The sequence below is a fragment of the Nerophis ophidion genome, linkage group LG09, assembly GCF_033978795.1.
Source record: "Nerophis ophidion isolate RoL-2023_Sa linkage group LG09, RoL_Noph_v1.0, whole genome shotgun sequence".
NCBI classification, from domain to species: domain Eukaryota; kingdom Metazoa; phylum Chordata; class Actinopteri; order Syngnathiformes; family Syngnathidae; genus Nerophis; species Nerophis ophidion.
Genome location: NC_084619.1, coordinates 26,528,432 through 26,543,480, shown reverse-complemented (window position 1 = coordinate 26,543,480; position 15,049 = coordinate 26,528,432). Strand labels below are relative to the sequence as shown.

General features: G+C 39.7%; 1 protein-coding gene across 2 annotated transcripts in view; it reads right to left on the bottom strand.

Annotated features, from left to right (window-relative positions):
* The window catches only part of zmp:0000000755 (phosphofurin acidic cluster sorting protein 2), a 112,073-nt gene extending 97,916 nt beyond the window's left edge, over positions 1-14,157 (bottom strand). Inside the window, exon 1 of one of the 2 annotated variants that reach the window (XM_061910678.1) lies at positions 13,812-14,157. In XM_061910678.1, coding sequence (XP_061766662.1) covers positions 13,812-14,026 — 215 coding nt within the window. In that variant the 5' untranslated portion in view covers positions 14,027-14,157. The remainder of the gene's footprint in view (positions 1-13,811) is intronic. The other variant, XM_061910679.1, reaches the window with a different exon arrangement.
* Positions 14,158-15,049: the final 892 nt, after the last annotated feature.

The following is a 15,049-nucleotide window of genomic DNA, read 5'->3' as shown; positions in this document are numbered from 1 at the left end:
TTTTTATTTTTTTTTAAGTTAAAAGTGATAAACGCTTGTGATGAAGTGATAAATTGTATATATAAAACTTTAATTGGAGGTGTTTGAAGGTTTTTTATTAAATGGCTTTTATATTTATTTACTATTTGGAATGCAAAAAAAAAAAGAAAAAAATGTGTTCTTCTCTTACATGAGGATTGTAAATGATAGGTGAAATTCCCCCCAAAAAGTGCAGTTCGCCTTTCAAGCCCTCCTGTGTCTCGAGATTGATTTCCTAAGTTTGTAAACAATAAAACTGATATTTGTTTTAGCCTGAAATTGTTTTTGTCAATCTAAACACTGTAGAATCTGCTATATCCTGATACAATAGTTGGTATTGTTACCGTTGATATTTGTATCAATTCACACACCTGTTCACAGTAAAGGGCTCTATCTTAATGGTTAGCATGACGTCTTGTATCCTCCTGCTGTGTGTCGTGTAGCATACTTAGCTATCCCTTGTCCCACTGTCTTTCAATTATATTGTTACTTGCCACTATGGAGGTGAGGACGAGTGAATTAGAAACAGTATAGCACTGTGATGCTTTCTCGCGGGGACACTACATTACGTTTTATTTTTTTTTGTCCTGTCCAGCTGCTCAGGTAAATCATATTGTTGACGGTGTATCCCGTCTACCGCCCGAATGCAGCTGAGATAGGCTCCAGCGACCCCAAAAGGGAAAAGCGGTAGAAATGGATGGATAGATGGATATTGTTGATGTAGATGCCCATATATGCTGTACAGATTTACTTTTATTTGAATATATTGAATGGATTTATATTTATGTTTGGCGCAGCCAGATTAGACCAGGAGGGGTTAGAAAGAGTAAAAAAGGAAGACAAGGGGAAATTGCAGGGACAAGAGGGGTTAAGACGGAGAGACAACAACAACCACAACAACAGCAGAACAGCATCAGCAAATGCGATATGTACAAATATGATACGAAAAGTGATAGCAAAGAATAGAAATAGCCCCATGTAATGAATAATAACAATAATTAGCTCTGTAATCAACACTACACATTCTTCAAATGCAACATTACCTATAAAGAAACCAGATATATGGAGAGGAAGAAACAAACTGTATTAATCTTGTAGATTGTTATAGCAACAACAGGTTAAACTTTCTCAATGTGCCCTTCTTTATGGGAACAAGGTTAATGTTTGATGAAAAGTGATTATAGGCATGCGTGTATGTATGCATATGTGCTTGTATAAGTACAGTATGTGTATATGTATGTTTGTACAGTTAATGTGCGTGTGGTTGTATGTACCATGAGTGCGTATCTATGTACTGTATTTGTGTATGTATGTGGGAGTATGTACCCATGTATGTGGTTAAGTACCAATGTGTGCGCGTATGTATGTATAAATGAATGAATATATTTATGTGTGTATATACAGTATGAATGAATAATTGTGTGTATGTGAGTATGTATGTGAATTTATATGTACAATATATTTGTCCACCAGCGTGTGCGAGAGCCAAAAAACGTCCCCAGTCATCCAGAGAGCCCGAACCAAAACAGCAGGTGCGGTGCCCAGGGAATAAGGGACCACCGGCCACACGCAGCCAGGCCGGCCAACGACAGGAACCCCAGCCCACCGTGCCGCTACATTACGTTGTGAGGAATTGTTTGTGGCAGCCTGTCTTTGCCGAACTAGCAAGCCACAGCAAGAATGTGCGATCAATATGCTTTATCAAAATATGGAGATTGAATTAAAATGTCTACTGTGCAACCATAGCAAATAAAGATATAGTCCTCACTCAAAAAGTCCGTGATCCCCATTAAGTGATGTGATCCACAATATTTTGATACTTTTGCCCTTTGTGTCTGTATCACTATTTTAAAAGGGCACTAGAGATGACTGATAGAAGTGTTTGTTTCAGGAAGCAGAGGATTACACTGTCAGTTTTCTCTGTGCACCACTTGATTACTATCTCTTCTTTTCCGGTTAAGAAATCAGATTACAGCAGCAATGCCATACTAAAGACAATGCCCAAAGGCTTGAGATGCAAGGGGGTGAATATGCAAAGTAAGGTCATTCATACAGTGGTAAAGTGTAAAGCTCTCATTTTATATATAGATGGCACTATTTAAAAGTGTGTTAATGCCATGGTTTGCTTGAAGAGAAATTAATCTGGTATTACAATCTCTACTCACAATACACAATACAAAAACTATCTATTCATTAGTAAAATACCCATGTATCACGATATTACAATTAAAATACAATTACTTAAAGCTAACATTATTTGGTGTATTATATAAAATACTTGTAAACCTGGATTATTGTGTTTGTTTTACTTGTTTACACCACAAGAAAACTTTTGAAGAGACTAACAGAAACAAGGGTAGAAGACAAGTAAACATTTTTCCAACAGACCTCTCTGTTATATTGGGACCCAGAACAAAGAATGTGCTGGTCACCACAGATAAATATCAGAAGAAAATAGAAAAGGGTTTTATTGATGTCTGCAGGCTCAACTTGTGAATAGCATTTTTTGGAAGGTAAATTGCTGCCGCGTCATATAGGATTTTGACACCCATGTGACCCCCACATACTTAATTTACGACAAAGGAGACCAATGATAATTTTCCTATTTTCTGACCAATATATGTTGATACAATGTTGGATACTTGTGTAAACAATGCCAAAGCTTCAAATCATAATGTTCATGCATTTGGACTTGAGTCTGCAAACAGTTTTGGATGCCTTTGAAAGCTGTGTTAGTCTTTTTTAACAGTGGGATCCCATTAGATATCAAAATGTGACGGACATACTTTTATGGGTATTCTAGCGCTCAGCTAGCTCCCTTCTTTCTGCTTCAAACTGTGCTAAGATTGTATGAGACAGCAGTCAGGAAACTCCAATGTTATGCCATCCTGCCTGCTCTGTGGTCTACTGAAAAATACTTTCATGTTTATTTGTCCACAACATTTTACAAGGGACTGATTTGTCAACATAAATCATTCCAAAGATAGATTAGCCTAGGGCTGCAATGATTCATTGATTAAATAATTAGATTAGAAATAAGCATCGATTGGTATGCTGTTGCTTTGATGATACATTGAATGAATAACATACGCAGACATTATATTGCTCCAGGGCGAGACAAGTAGTGCCGATAAAGAAAGATGACTGAGAAAAACAACGACAAAGTGGAAATACCACAAAGAGATGAGAGAGGTTTTGTGATCATTTAAAACTGAAAAATAAACTTTTTGGTGAAATGTTTGTACTGTCAAACAAAGCTGACTTTTCACAATAGTACTACATCAATGATACATTACCAGAAATTATCCTGCTTATTAAAGAGCAGCACACAAGGTCAATTTATCATACTTTAACAGTCTTTTGTTTATTTTGGGTCTTTATCAATCATCTCTTTGCTGGCTCAAAAAATATATATTTTCCATATTATATTCACACCAGACTATGTAAGTGGCAACAACATACGTTGCAAAATTAATATTTACACAGACACATTCTGTAAATTATTATTTACATACTTTAATTGCTTACAAACGGTGCCTGTAACACGGAAGTAAAACAGTTGATCAAACAAAACAGAAGTCATTGTCATTAACCCACGAGCTGCGGAAGCTAGCTCTCCTTCAATTAAACAGACTCAATAACTTTACGGTGACATCCTAGTGAGTTTACTGAAAAAATAGTGAAACTGAAAAAATTGTGAAACTGAAACAATACAAATAGAATGCTGTTGTAGGTTAAAGGGAACATTATCACCAGACCTATGTAAGCGTCAATATATACCTTGATGTTGCAGAAAAAAGATAATATATTTTTTTAACCGATTTCCAAACTCTAAATGGGTGAATTTTGGCGAATTAAACACCTTTCTATTATTCGCACTCGGAGCGATAGGTAGTCAATCCGCCATTTTCTCAAACACATTACAAACACCATGTCAAATCAGCTCTGTTATTTTCCGTTTTTTTGACTGTTTTCCGTACCTAGGAGACATCATGCCTCGTCGGTGTGTTGTCGGAGGGTGTAACAACACGATCAGGGACGGATTCAAGTCGACTTACGTGGAGAGTGCATCGATTAGCACGGCATGCTAATCGATGCTAACATGCTATTTAGGCTAGCTGTATGTACATTTGTAGCTATATTTGCATCCAGCCCTTTCCTCCACCCACATTTAATGCCAAACAAACACTTACCAATCGACTGATTTAAGTTGCTCCAGTGTCACAAGATGCGAAAGTCCCGATCGTTTGGTCTACACATTTTACCGGCGATGCTAAGGCAGATATGGCACAGAGATGTATGGATATCCTGCAGATGCATTTCCAACGATAAAGTCAACGAAATCACAAAGGTGAGTTTTGTTGATGTTATTGACTTATGTGCTAATCAGACATATTTGGTCACGGCATGCCTGCCAGCTAATCGATGCTAACATGCTATTTAGGCTAGCTGTATGTACATTTGTAGCTATATTTGCATCCAGCCTTTCACTCCACCCACATTTAATGCCAAACAAACACTTACCAATCGACAGATTTAAGTTGCTCCAGGGTCACAATAATGATTTACAAAATCACCTGACATTTTTTAAATCCTAAAACACTGCTTTGCAAAAAGTGCACTTGCCTGCTTGGGGAGTTTGGGGGCATGGCACCCCAGAAAAATTTTGAAATCTATGTTAGCTTAGGATACATTTCCTGCTGTTTTGAGTCAAAATCTAACAATATTCTCCTGACCAAAATTTCACATTTATTAGCAAATATTTTCATAAAAATGTATCATGTGATGAAATTTATGTATACAAGTTTACACATAAATCAAATTCTTGCACACTTTTGGATTAGTTGGAATTCTTTGCCTAGTACTGATAACTAGGTCAACGCAGAGTAGAGATGTGCGGTTAGCATTTTTAACCCTTTCTTGCTTCTCAAGTAAATGAGCAGCATCACCGGAAAGTGTTTTTAATCCCGGTGTTATGAGAATGTTAAATTAAAACAAGGTCATTATACCATTTATCGTTTCATTTCTACTTGCAAACCAAAAAAAGTAATTGCCGAAATAATCCCTGCACAAGTAATGAAGACCATATTCTTCTTAACTATCCTTGGTTACTCAGCAACAACAACAAAGCTCAAAAAGCTCAGGTCAGCTATTCAGTGAGGGAAAATGGGAACATGCTGAGCCAACTCACTATGCTCCTGAACTACCTTGACCTGAGCTTTTTTGTTAAACTGCTTGAAGGTAAAAAAATATTGCTTGACTACCTTGTTTATGAAAAAATATCAACAATACCATATTATATCATCATCAGAACCGATTAAGGAGCAGTTATGGAATCAAAATCCTTCCAAGAACAGAATCGCTATGCCAAAAGAGAAGTACTTGGACACAGAAAAACACACATAAGTGAATGGTAAATGGTTGTACTTATACTGCGCTTTTCTACCCCTTTACAAGGAGCCCAAAGCGCTTTGACAGTATTTCCACATTCACCTATTCACACACACACACACTGATGGCGGGAGCTGCCATTCAAGGCGCTAACCAGGACCCATCAGGAGCAAGGGTGAAGTGTCTTGCTCAAGGACAAAACGGACGTGACTAGGATGGTAGAAGGTGGGGTTTGAACCAGTAACCCTCAGATTGCTGGCACGGCCACTCTCCCAACTTCGCCACGCTGTCCCCACATACTGTACATGTTTAGGTGTTCGGATTCAGAATTGCCCAAAGACACAACCAATAAAAGAGACTGAAAGGTAGGGGAGAAAGATAGTGGCACAGATCTCAGAAACTCACAAGGAACATAAAAGATATGCACCATGGAAAACTGCCCGCTGGACCATAAAATGACTTGTCATAGACAACAATAATTATTGCACCGATCACACAACAATAGATTGTGATACAGAGTTTATCCTACAAAAGTTAATAAAACAACTGATTTTCATTTCCAACAAGATCAGCGACACACATAAGATTTGTTTGCATTTACTAAACAATAGGCACACTTGAACTCACTACTGACAAAATATACAGGACTTTGTTTTGATCAACAATGTCTTTCATTCATTGAACAATATTGTGTGAACATCAATAGATTCATTACTGTGACAACTAGAACGAATTACACTTCAAAACCTTTCCAAAAGTTGCTTGTATCATGATACCCTACAACTCAGCTGGACACCCACACATGTAAAAGCTAGTGGAAGGGAAAGCAGCTGCAAAGAAAATGACCCAGCCCTTAAAAGAATGCCATGGCAGACTCCCTTAAACAGGCCTCGGGTTGGTCTCCATTCAAGACCTTTTACACTAGTAAGGGACAAGCAGTCTAAAAACAAACATCGTCTGAAATAAGGCAAAAAATATTGCTTCAGTCAACTAATAAAATTTGAAGAAAAATACTTACTCTAATCTATACAGATAACTTGTATTCCTTGTCACATCACTGATTATTACGCATTGTAGTTATACCAAATTACAACTGCAATTATGATTGCAAGTGATAAAACATTATGCTCTGCCTTTGTTGATTCATAATCGTTTATAAACTGTATTTATACTTTCAGCCAGCACATTTTTCGCCAGACACTTTTGCAGGAAATGAATTCCCAATCTGCAGCATACAGGAAATTAATCATCAATCTGCAGCGTAAACTCAATGTTCAGGTGGGCAAATGTGTTTAAATATCACGGTAAACTACAAAAGCATATTAATCAAGGCTTACGGTATAATACCATTAAAAAAAAAAAAAATCTAAATCTATAACAAACTATAACCACAAGGTATTTCGCAATTTGTAGTCCAATGGTTTTATGCTGCGGTGTTTCCCATGGAGTAAATTCATTTGTGGCGTTGCTCGTCAATACAACTTCTACAGTAGGCTGTGGGCTGCCTCGTACCCCTACTTTTTAACACACCTCATGCGCACCTTGGTCTGCCAGAGAATAAGAAGCTGTAGCAGGATGGATCAGTAACCTGGCAACTTTGTTGATATATTTAGCGAATACACAGATTGCTCTAGATACCTTTTTTTTTTTTTTTTGAAAAAAAATAGCATTCACAGGCTGTTTGTCTTGTGACAAAACAAGACTTGGCTGAAGAAAGTTCATTTATATTCCTTAACATATTTGTTTGGGTTTTCGTGGTTGTTTTTTTTTTGCACAATGTCTCTCCTACAATGCATCAGGGGAAATTATGCAAATCAGATGCTGATTTAACACCCTTAAACCCCCACTACAAATGGATTGCAGTCCACACCTTTTAATATTGTTATTGTCTATTTTTTTGGTTACATTCTAAATCACATTAGCTTAACTCTTAACAGGTATTTGACAGTACACAGACATATTTGTGTTGAATACAATAAAATATATGATGTTTCAAATGGTTTCTATTACAACCGTGTCACAAATTTTAATTTACTCATTGTCTTTGGGTCTTTGCACAAACATATCTGTAAGTCAGTCAATAGAGAGTATATCAATTTAATGTAGACTGATTCTGGTAATAAAAGTATGACATTAAGGGTGTAACAATTAATCGTTTAGATTCAACTACATCGATATGTGCGCTGCAAGTTTGCCTTCCGGAAGGTAGGTATTGATCCAAGATCGTTTTAATAATAGGGAATCAATCGATTTTATCAATACTAGAAAAAGGAAAATGTTGGATTTAAGAACAGCAGACTTTATATGAAGTTTAGCACTTCTAATAATGACGACATTAAACGTTGAGTCTGCCTCTCTGTTTGTGGCGTCATCAAAACAAAAATGGCGGATAGCTACCGTGGTTGAAAAAGTCATAACAAATGCAAATTCCACAAAACAATATCATAAATTACAACACAAAAAGGTTCAGCTGCTGCACTATTGCAAAAGCCACAACAAAGACAAACAACACAATAAAATAAAGCCACAACTCAACTTTATGCTAAAATGTAAACGACTGACACAACAGAAGTGACAGCTGAGCAAGTTATGGCGATGCACCAACTTCCATAACACAACAACTGACAGCCAAAGAGAATTAATTTAATCAGAAAAAAATAAATACAAGAGATGGATCAATGAAGCTATAAAAATTAGCAAGCGAGAGGCCAACACTATCAACATGGATGAGGAGCATACATGCTTCCGCACACCTGGTACGATGTCCTTCATTGGTGACGCTTGAGCGGCGAACAGATACTGTATTGCCGGGTCGGTGAACTTTATTTAGCAGGTAAATCTACTATCAAAATGTTGGTTACTGTAGTTTTATTGAAAATTGCTTGTATATTAAAAATGTGAGCAAAAAAATGTTTCCGCTTTTTTTTCAACTTAAAGTGTTGGTTGCAATTTATTCAAATACAATGTGAATGCATTCGCCATTATTTGTTATTTACAAGCTTGTTTGTTTCCATAATTCATATTTACCTAATTCCCTTACAATAAATATCAGGTATTTAGGTAATTTTACCTGAAATTTTCACTATCCAGTAGTTATTTCACAGTCACACTGGTAGGTTATAATTGTTTTGGCTAAAAAGTTACTGAATTGATTTCAATTCACTGAATCGTTTTGAATCAGTGTTCTAAAAAAAAAAAATATATCAACCCTAAATCGTATCGACAACCGCAAATTCTGAATCGGCTCATTAAAACAAATCGTTACACTCCTGCAAGAATTACAAAGTAATTAATGATTAAAAAAACAGAACAGGAAATTACTCACTTTTGTAATGTGTCAATTCCTGTAATGTGTTATTTTCGGGCCTTCCTAAGTCTAGCATTAAAAGATTACAGTGGGTACAAAATGCGGCTGCTAGACTTTTGACAAGAACAAGAAAGTTTGATCATATTAGGCCAATACTGGCTCACCTGCTCTGGTTTCCTGTGCACTTAAGAAGAGACTTCAAGGTTTTACTTCTTGTGTATAAATCACTTAATGGTCTAGCTTCATCCTTTGATTGATTGATTGATTGATTGATTGATTGATTGATTGATTAAAACTTTTATTAGTAGATTGCACAGTTCAGTACATATTCCGTACAATTGACCACTAAATGGTAACAGCCGAATAAGTTTGTCAACTTGTTTAGGTCGGGGTCCACGTAAATCAATTCGTGCTATCTTGCTGAATGTATTGTACCATATGTCCCGGCAAGAAATCTACGTTCAAAGAACTCCGGCTTATTAGTAATTCCATCCATCCATCCATCCATCATCTTCCGCTTATCCGAGGTCGGGTCGCGGGGGCAGCAGCCTAAGCAGGGAAGCCCAGACTTCCCTATCTCCAGCCACTTCGTCTAGCTCTTCCCGGGGGATCCCGAGGCGTTCCCAGGCCAGCCGGGAGACATAGTCTTTCCAACGTGTCCTGGGTCTTCCCCGTGGCCTCCTACCAGCTGGACGTGCCCTAAACACATCCCTAGGGAGGCGTTCGGGTGGCATCCTGACCAGATGCCCGAACCACCTCATCTGGCTCCTCTCGATGTGGAGGAGCAGCGGCTTTACGTTGAGCTCCTCCCGGATGGCAGAGCTTCTCACCCTATCTCTAAGGGAGAGCCCCGCCACCCGGCGGAGGAAACTCATTTCGGCCGCTTGTACCCGTGATCTTATCCTTTCGGTCATGACCCAAAGCTCATGACCATAGGTGAGGATGGGAACGTAGATCGACCGGTAAATTGAGAGCTTTGCCTTCCGGCTCAGCTCCTTCTTCACCACAACGGATCGATACAACGTCCGCATTACTGAAGACGCCGCACCGATCCGCCTGTCGATCTCACGATCCACTCTTCCCCCACTCGTGAACAAGACTCCTAGGTACTTGAACTCCTCCACTTGGGGCAGGGTCTCCTCCCCAACCCGGAGATGGCACTCCACCCTTTTCCGGGCGAGAACCATGGACTCGGACTTGGAGGTGCTGATTCTCATTCCGGTCGCTTCACACTCGGCTGCGAACCGATCCAGTGAGAGCTGAAGATCCCGGCCAGATGAAGGCATCAGGACTACATCATCTGCAAAAAGCAGAGACCTAATCCCGTGGCCACCAAACAGGAACCCCTCAACGCCTTGACTGCGCCTAGAAATTCTGTCCATAAAAGTTATGAACAGAATCGGTGACAAAGGACAGCCTTGGCGCAGTCCAACCTTCACTGGAAACGTGTCCGACTTACTGCCAGCAATGCGGACCAAGCTCTGGCACTGATCATACAGGGAGTGGACTGCCACAATAAGACATTCCGATACCCCATACTCTCTGAGCACTCCCCACAGGACTTCCCGAGGGACACGGTCGAATGCCTTCTCCAAGTCCACAAAGCACATGTAGACTGGTTGGGCAAACTCCCATGCACCCTCAAGAACCCTGCCGAGAGTATAGAGCTGGTCCACAGTTCCACGACCAGGACGAAAACCACATTGTTCCTCCTGAATCCGAGGTTCGACTATCCGGCGAAGCCTCCTCTCCAGTACACCTGAATAAACCTTACCGGGAAGGCTGAGGAGTGTGATCCCACGATAGTTGGAACACACCCTCCGGTCCCCCTTCTTAAAGAGAGGGACCACCACCCCGGTCTGCCAATCCAGAGGTACCGCCCCCGATGTCCACGCGATGCTGCAGAGTCTTGTCAACCAAGACAGCCCCACAGCATTAGTAATTCCCAAGAGCCCAAAAAAAGTCTGCGGGCTATAAAGCGTTTTCAATTCAGGCTCCAGTACCCTGGAATGCCTTACCGGTAACAGTTAGAGCTGCTACCTAAGTAGAAGCATTTAAGTCCCATCTTAAAACTTTTCTGCTCTGCCCCCGCTCTGACCACAGCTAGCTGTTCAAAGTCAGAACCCGGGGTGGACCACTCATCTGTGCATCAGTTAGGGACGTCTCTGCACTGCTGACTTGTCTCCACTCAAGATGATCCCCTACTAGCCCCACTATGGACTGGACTCACACACTATTAATTCGATCCACTTGACGTCCATTGCACCGGTCGCCCAGGGCTACAATGTTTCTCATTGTATCCCATTGGGTTGAGTTTTTTTCTTGCCTTGATGTGGGATCTGAGCCAAGGATGTCGTTGTGGCTTGTGCAGCCCTTTGAGGCACTTGTGATTAAGGGCTATATAAATACACTTTGATTGATTGATTGATTGATTGATTAATGGGAAATAGCAATTTTCATGACTGAAACTGAAATGGGATAATATTCCTAGAAATTGCATTACAGATAAACTAAAACCCAGAGAATGCAGTTATTTCCCTGTTTACACCATCTGAGATGCACAATGTTTATAACTAGTCATCCCTATCGTAAATAATGTGTGTTATTCACATGGTATTGTAAGCATATCACCAATCTCACGCACTTTGCAAATTTGGAGGAGATCTAACAGCAAAACAGTCTCCCAACACTGCGTAGATGGCATCAAGGCCTATTTATCCAAGCGTGAGGGTTGGGAAACGAAGGTGTTTGGCGAGGGAAGTGTGGATTCAGGCCAGGTGGCCTATTTCAAGTTCCAGGTAACCCTACATTATTATATTTTATAAATAGTAAACCAAGTTGTGGTAGTAGTTTAGTCAGTAGTTTAGTCGTGGATGTACACTGTATAGTGATGAATCCACAAAACATTTGATTTGATTTGACTTTGATTTGACATTAAATTTGCAAAATGCGCCCATTGGTATTGTGCTTACAACAGTATGACTACATTCACATATGCGTGCATACTCATGCAGTCGAAAAGCAAACAAACACACACGCACGCAAATATCCAGAGTGGAGGAAACCCTCCCCTTGCAAGCCCACTTTCCCCCCAGTGAGTAGAACAGATCTAGGTCAAAGCTGATTAATGTACCCTCAGCTCCAGAGAGGCTTCTGGTCAGGTGGCAACAGCGTGCCGGCTCACTGACTATGCATACGAACGCATAGTGTTGTTGAAAGTCAATTGTATACTGGGCGTTCATCAACAAAATCACTGAATGTGCGTACAATTTTTTTGGAACACCCCCAGTACCAATTGTTGTAAAATCTACAAGAATACAACTATAAACTGATTTCATTAGTTTACGTCAGGGGTCACCAACGCGGTGCCCGCGGGCACCAGGTAGCCCGTCAGAGCCACGAGTCGCCCGCTGGCCTGTTCTAAAAATAGCTCAAATAGCAGCACTTACCACTGAGCTCCCTCCATTTTTTAAATTGTATTTATTTACTAGCAAGCTGGTCTCGCTTTGCTGGACATTTTTCATTCTAGGAGAGACAAAACTTAAACAGAATTTGAAAATCCAACAAAATAATTTAAAAACTTGGTCTTCACTTGTTTAAATCAATTCATTTATTTGTTTTACTTTGCTTCTTATAACTTTCAGAAAGACAATTTTAGAGAAAAAATACAACCTTAAAAATGATTTTAGGATTTTTAAACACATATACTTTTTACCTTTTAAATTCCTTCCTCTTCTTTCCTGACGATTTAAATCAATGTTCAAGTAAATTAATTATTTTTATTGTAAAGAATAATAAATAGATTCTAATTCAATTCTTCATTTTAGCTTCTGTTTTTTTGACAACGAATATTTGTGAAATATTTCTTCAAACTTATTATGATTACAATTCAAAAAAATTCTGGCAAATCTAGAAAATCTGTAGAATTAAATTTAAATCTTATTTAAAAGTGGATTTTAACTTATTTTAAACATGTCATCAAAATTTTAAAATTAATCTTAATCAGGAAAAAATACTAATGATGTTCCATAAATTCTTTTTTTTTTTTTCAAAAATATTCGAATTAGCTAGTTTTTCTCTTCATTTTTGTGGTTTAATTTTGAATTTTAAAGAGTCGAAATTGAAGATAAACTATGTTTCAACATTTTATTTTCATTCTTTTCCTGTTTTCTCCTTTTTTAAACCGTTCAATTGAGTGTTTTTTTCATCATTTTTTCTCTACAAAAAACTTTCCGCAAAAGGAAAAAAAATGTACGACGGAATAACAGACAGAAATACCCATTTTTTTATATATACATATAGACTTATTTATTAAAGGTAAATTGAGCAAATTGGCTATTTCTGGCAATTTATTTAGGTGTGTATCAAACTGGTAGCCCATCGCATTAATCAGTACCCAAGAAGTAGCTCTTGGTTTCAAAAAGGTTGGTGAACCCTGGTTTACATCATTCATCCATCCATCCATTTCCTACCGCTTATTCACTTTTGGGGGCGCTGGCGCCTATCTCAGTTACAATCGGGCGGAAGGCGATGTACACCCTGGACAAGTCGCAATCTCATCGCAGGGCCAACATAGTTTACGTCATGTTTCAAAATGACATCAGGGGGACAAACAGCGCCCATGTCATCGTTTTCACGCGTAGAGGCATGTTTACGTCAAACATGGAATCAAACGCAACACAGATTTACACCCTGTTGTGCTACAGAAACCTTTAAATAAACCAGTTAGCCCAACTTTGCTAGCTACTTATATTACCACAACAGTCAAATTGGAATGTAACTCACCAGTCATTACATATAAACACATGGCCATTTCATTCAAGAGATATGTCGCTCGTTAACGCGCATATTTTTCCGTGATTATCAAGTGTTGTTAAACTATTTTGCCTTGAAGTCAAACACCAGTAATATTTGCTTGTGGCTTTTTTTTGCGTTAGCCAACTGGCTAGTTAGCTTAAGAGTTAGCATTGAAGCAAACATACACGCACTGCTTCACCGTAATGACCGAGGGCGTTGTTTATCTAACATTATGGAACATTAAATGTCCACATTTCAGGTTGTGGGGTTACCGCCAGCACTGTAGTGTCCACCTTACCTCGGCACGCAGTTCGGGGACGAGCGATCTATCTCCCAGGTCGCGAAGAGGTTCATAGGCACGGGCATGCCACCGGAGCCCGAGCCCAGGACTATAGCCCCGGCTAAGGATCCGGTCGGGAGCGTTGTCGGTGCTGGTACGCAACCCACGCCGCTATTCGGGCTCAGGAAAGCGGCCCGAGCGCCGACTCCTCTCTCAACTGCCGCTGCCATCATCACCTCCACTGCCGAGGGAGCAGCTTTAGCTAAGTGTTGGACGTACGCGGGAGGCTGAGAGGTGAGCGCTGCCTGCCCTGCTTCTCCAGACTCCCGAGTCCTCTCGACAGCCAGTGACCGAGATGCTGATAGTCTGGGCGGGGCATGCCACTACATGCGGGTGGGCAAGGGCGGCACTCCCTTGCTTCAAAACGCTGCACACAGTTGAATATCAAATATAAATATGCATGTTTATGTTCATTTATGTGTTGTAAATTAACCGGACGTAGATTTTTTTTGTCTTGTTTTAAATTCTCGTTTCCAATGCGACTTGCTTTCTCATAAACAATATAGCGACAATGACGTGCCAGAAACAAGGTGACACGTATTTTGCATTTAAAACACTATTATGGGTTTTAACCAGTGGCGGGCTGTGCGTTTCACACCTAGGTCTTCAGTAATGTGACTTCAATGATTACCTCTCAAATAACAAAAAGATCAATTAGAATAATACATAATGTTGGATATACAGAACATGCAAACCCTTTATTTCAGGGGTCTCAAATTCAATGTACCTGGGGGCCACTGGATGCAGAAACTGGGTGAGGATGAACCGCAAGAAAAGATTTCATCAAAAAATCTGACATGCTCTTTTTAATGAATTCACCTTCTTTGGATAGCTTTTCCACCCTAGCAACATACTCTCTTGATCTTTCCGGGAAACACCCAAATTTCTGTGCCCCTCTCGACAATCTCCCAGGGCAATCATTCTCCCAGTTTTCACCCAGACAACACTATTAAGGGCTTGCCGCGATGGCACTGCCTTTAGCGTCATCTACAACCTGTCGCCTCGTCCGCTTTTCCACCATACAAACAGTGTCACATATTGTATGAGGCTTCTGCAGAACCACGGAAGTGACTGCAAGACAAACTTGATCAACAGCCATACAGGTCACACTGATGGTGGCCGTATAAACAACTTTATCACTGTTACAAATATGCGCCACACTGTGAACCCACACCAAACAAGATTGACAAAACACA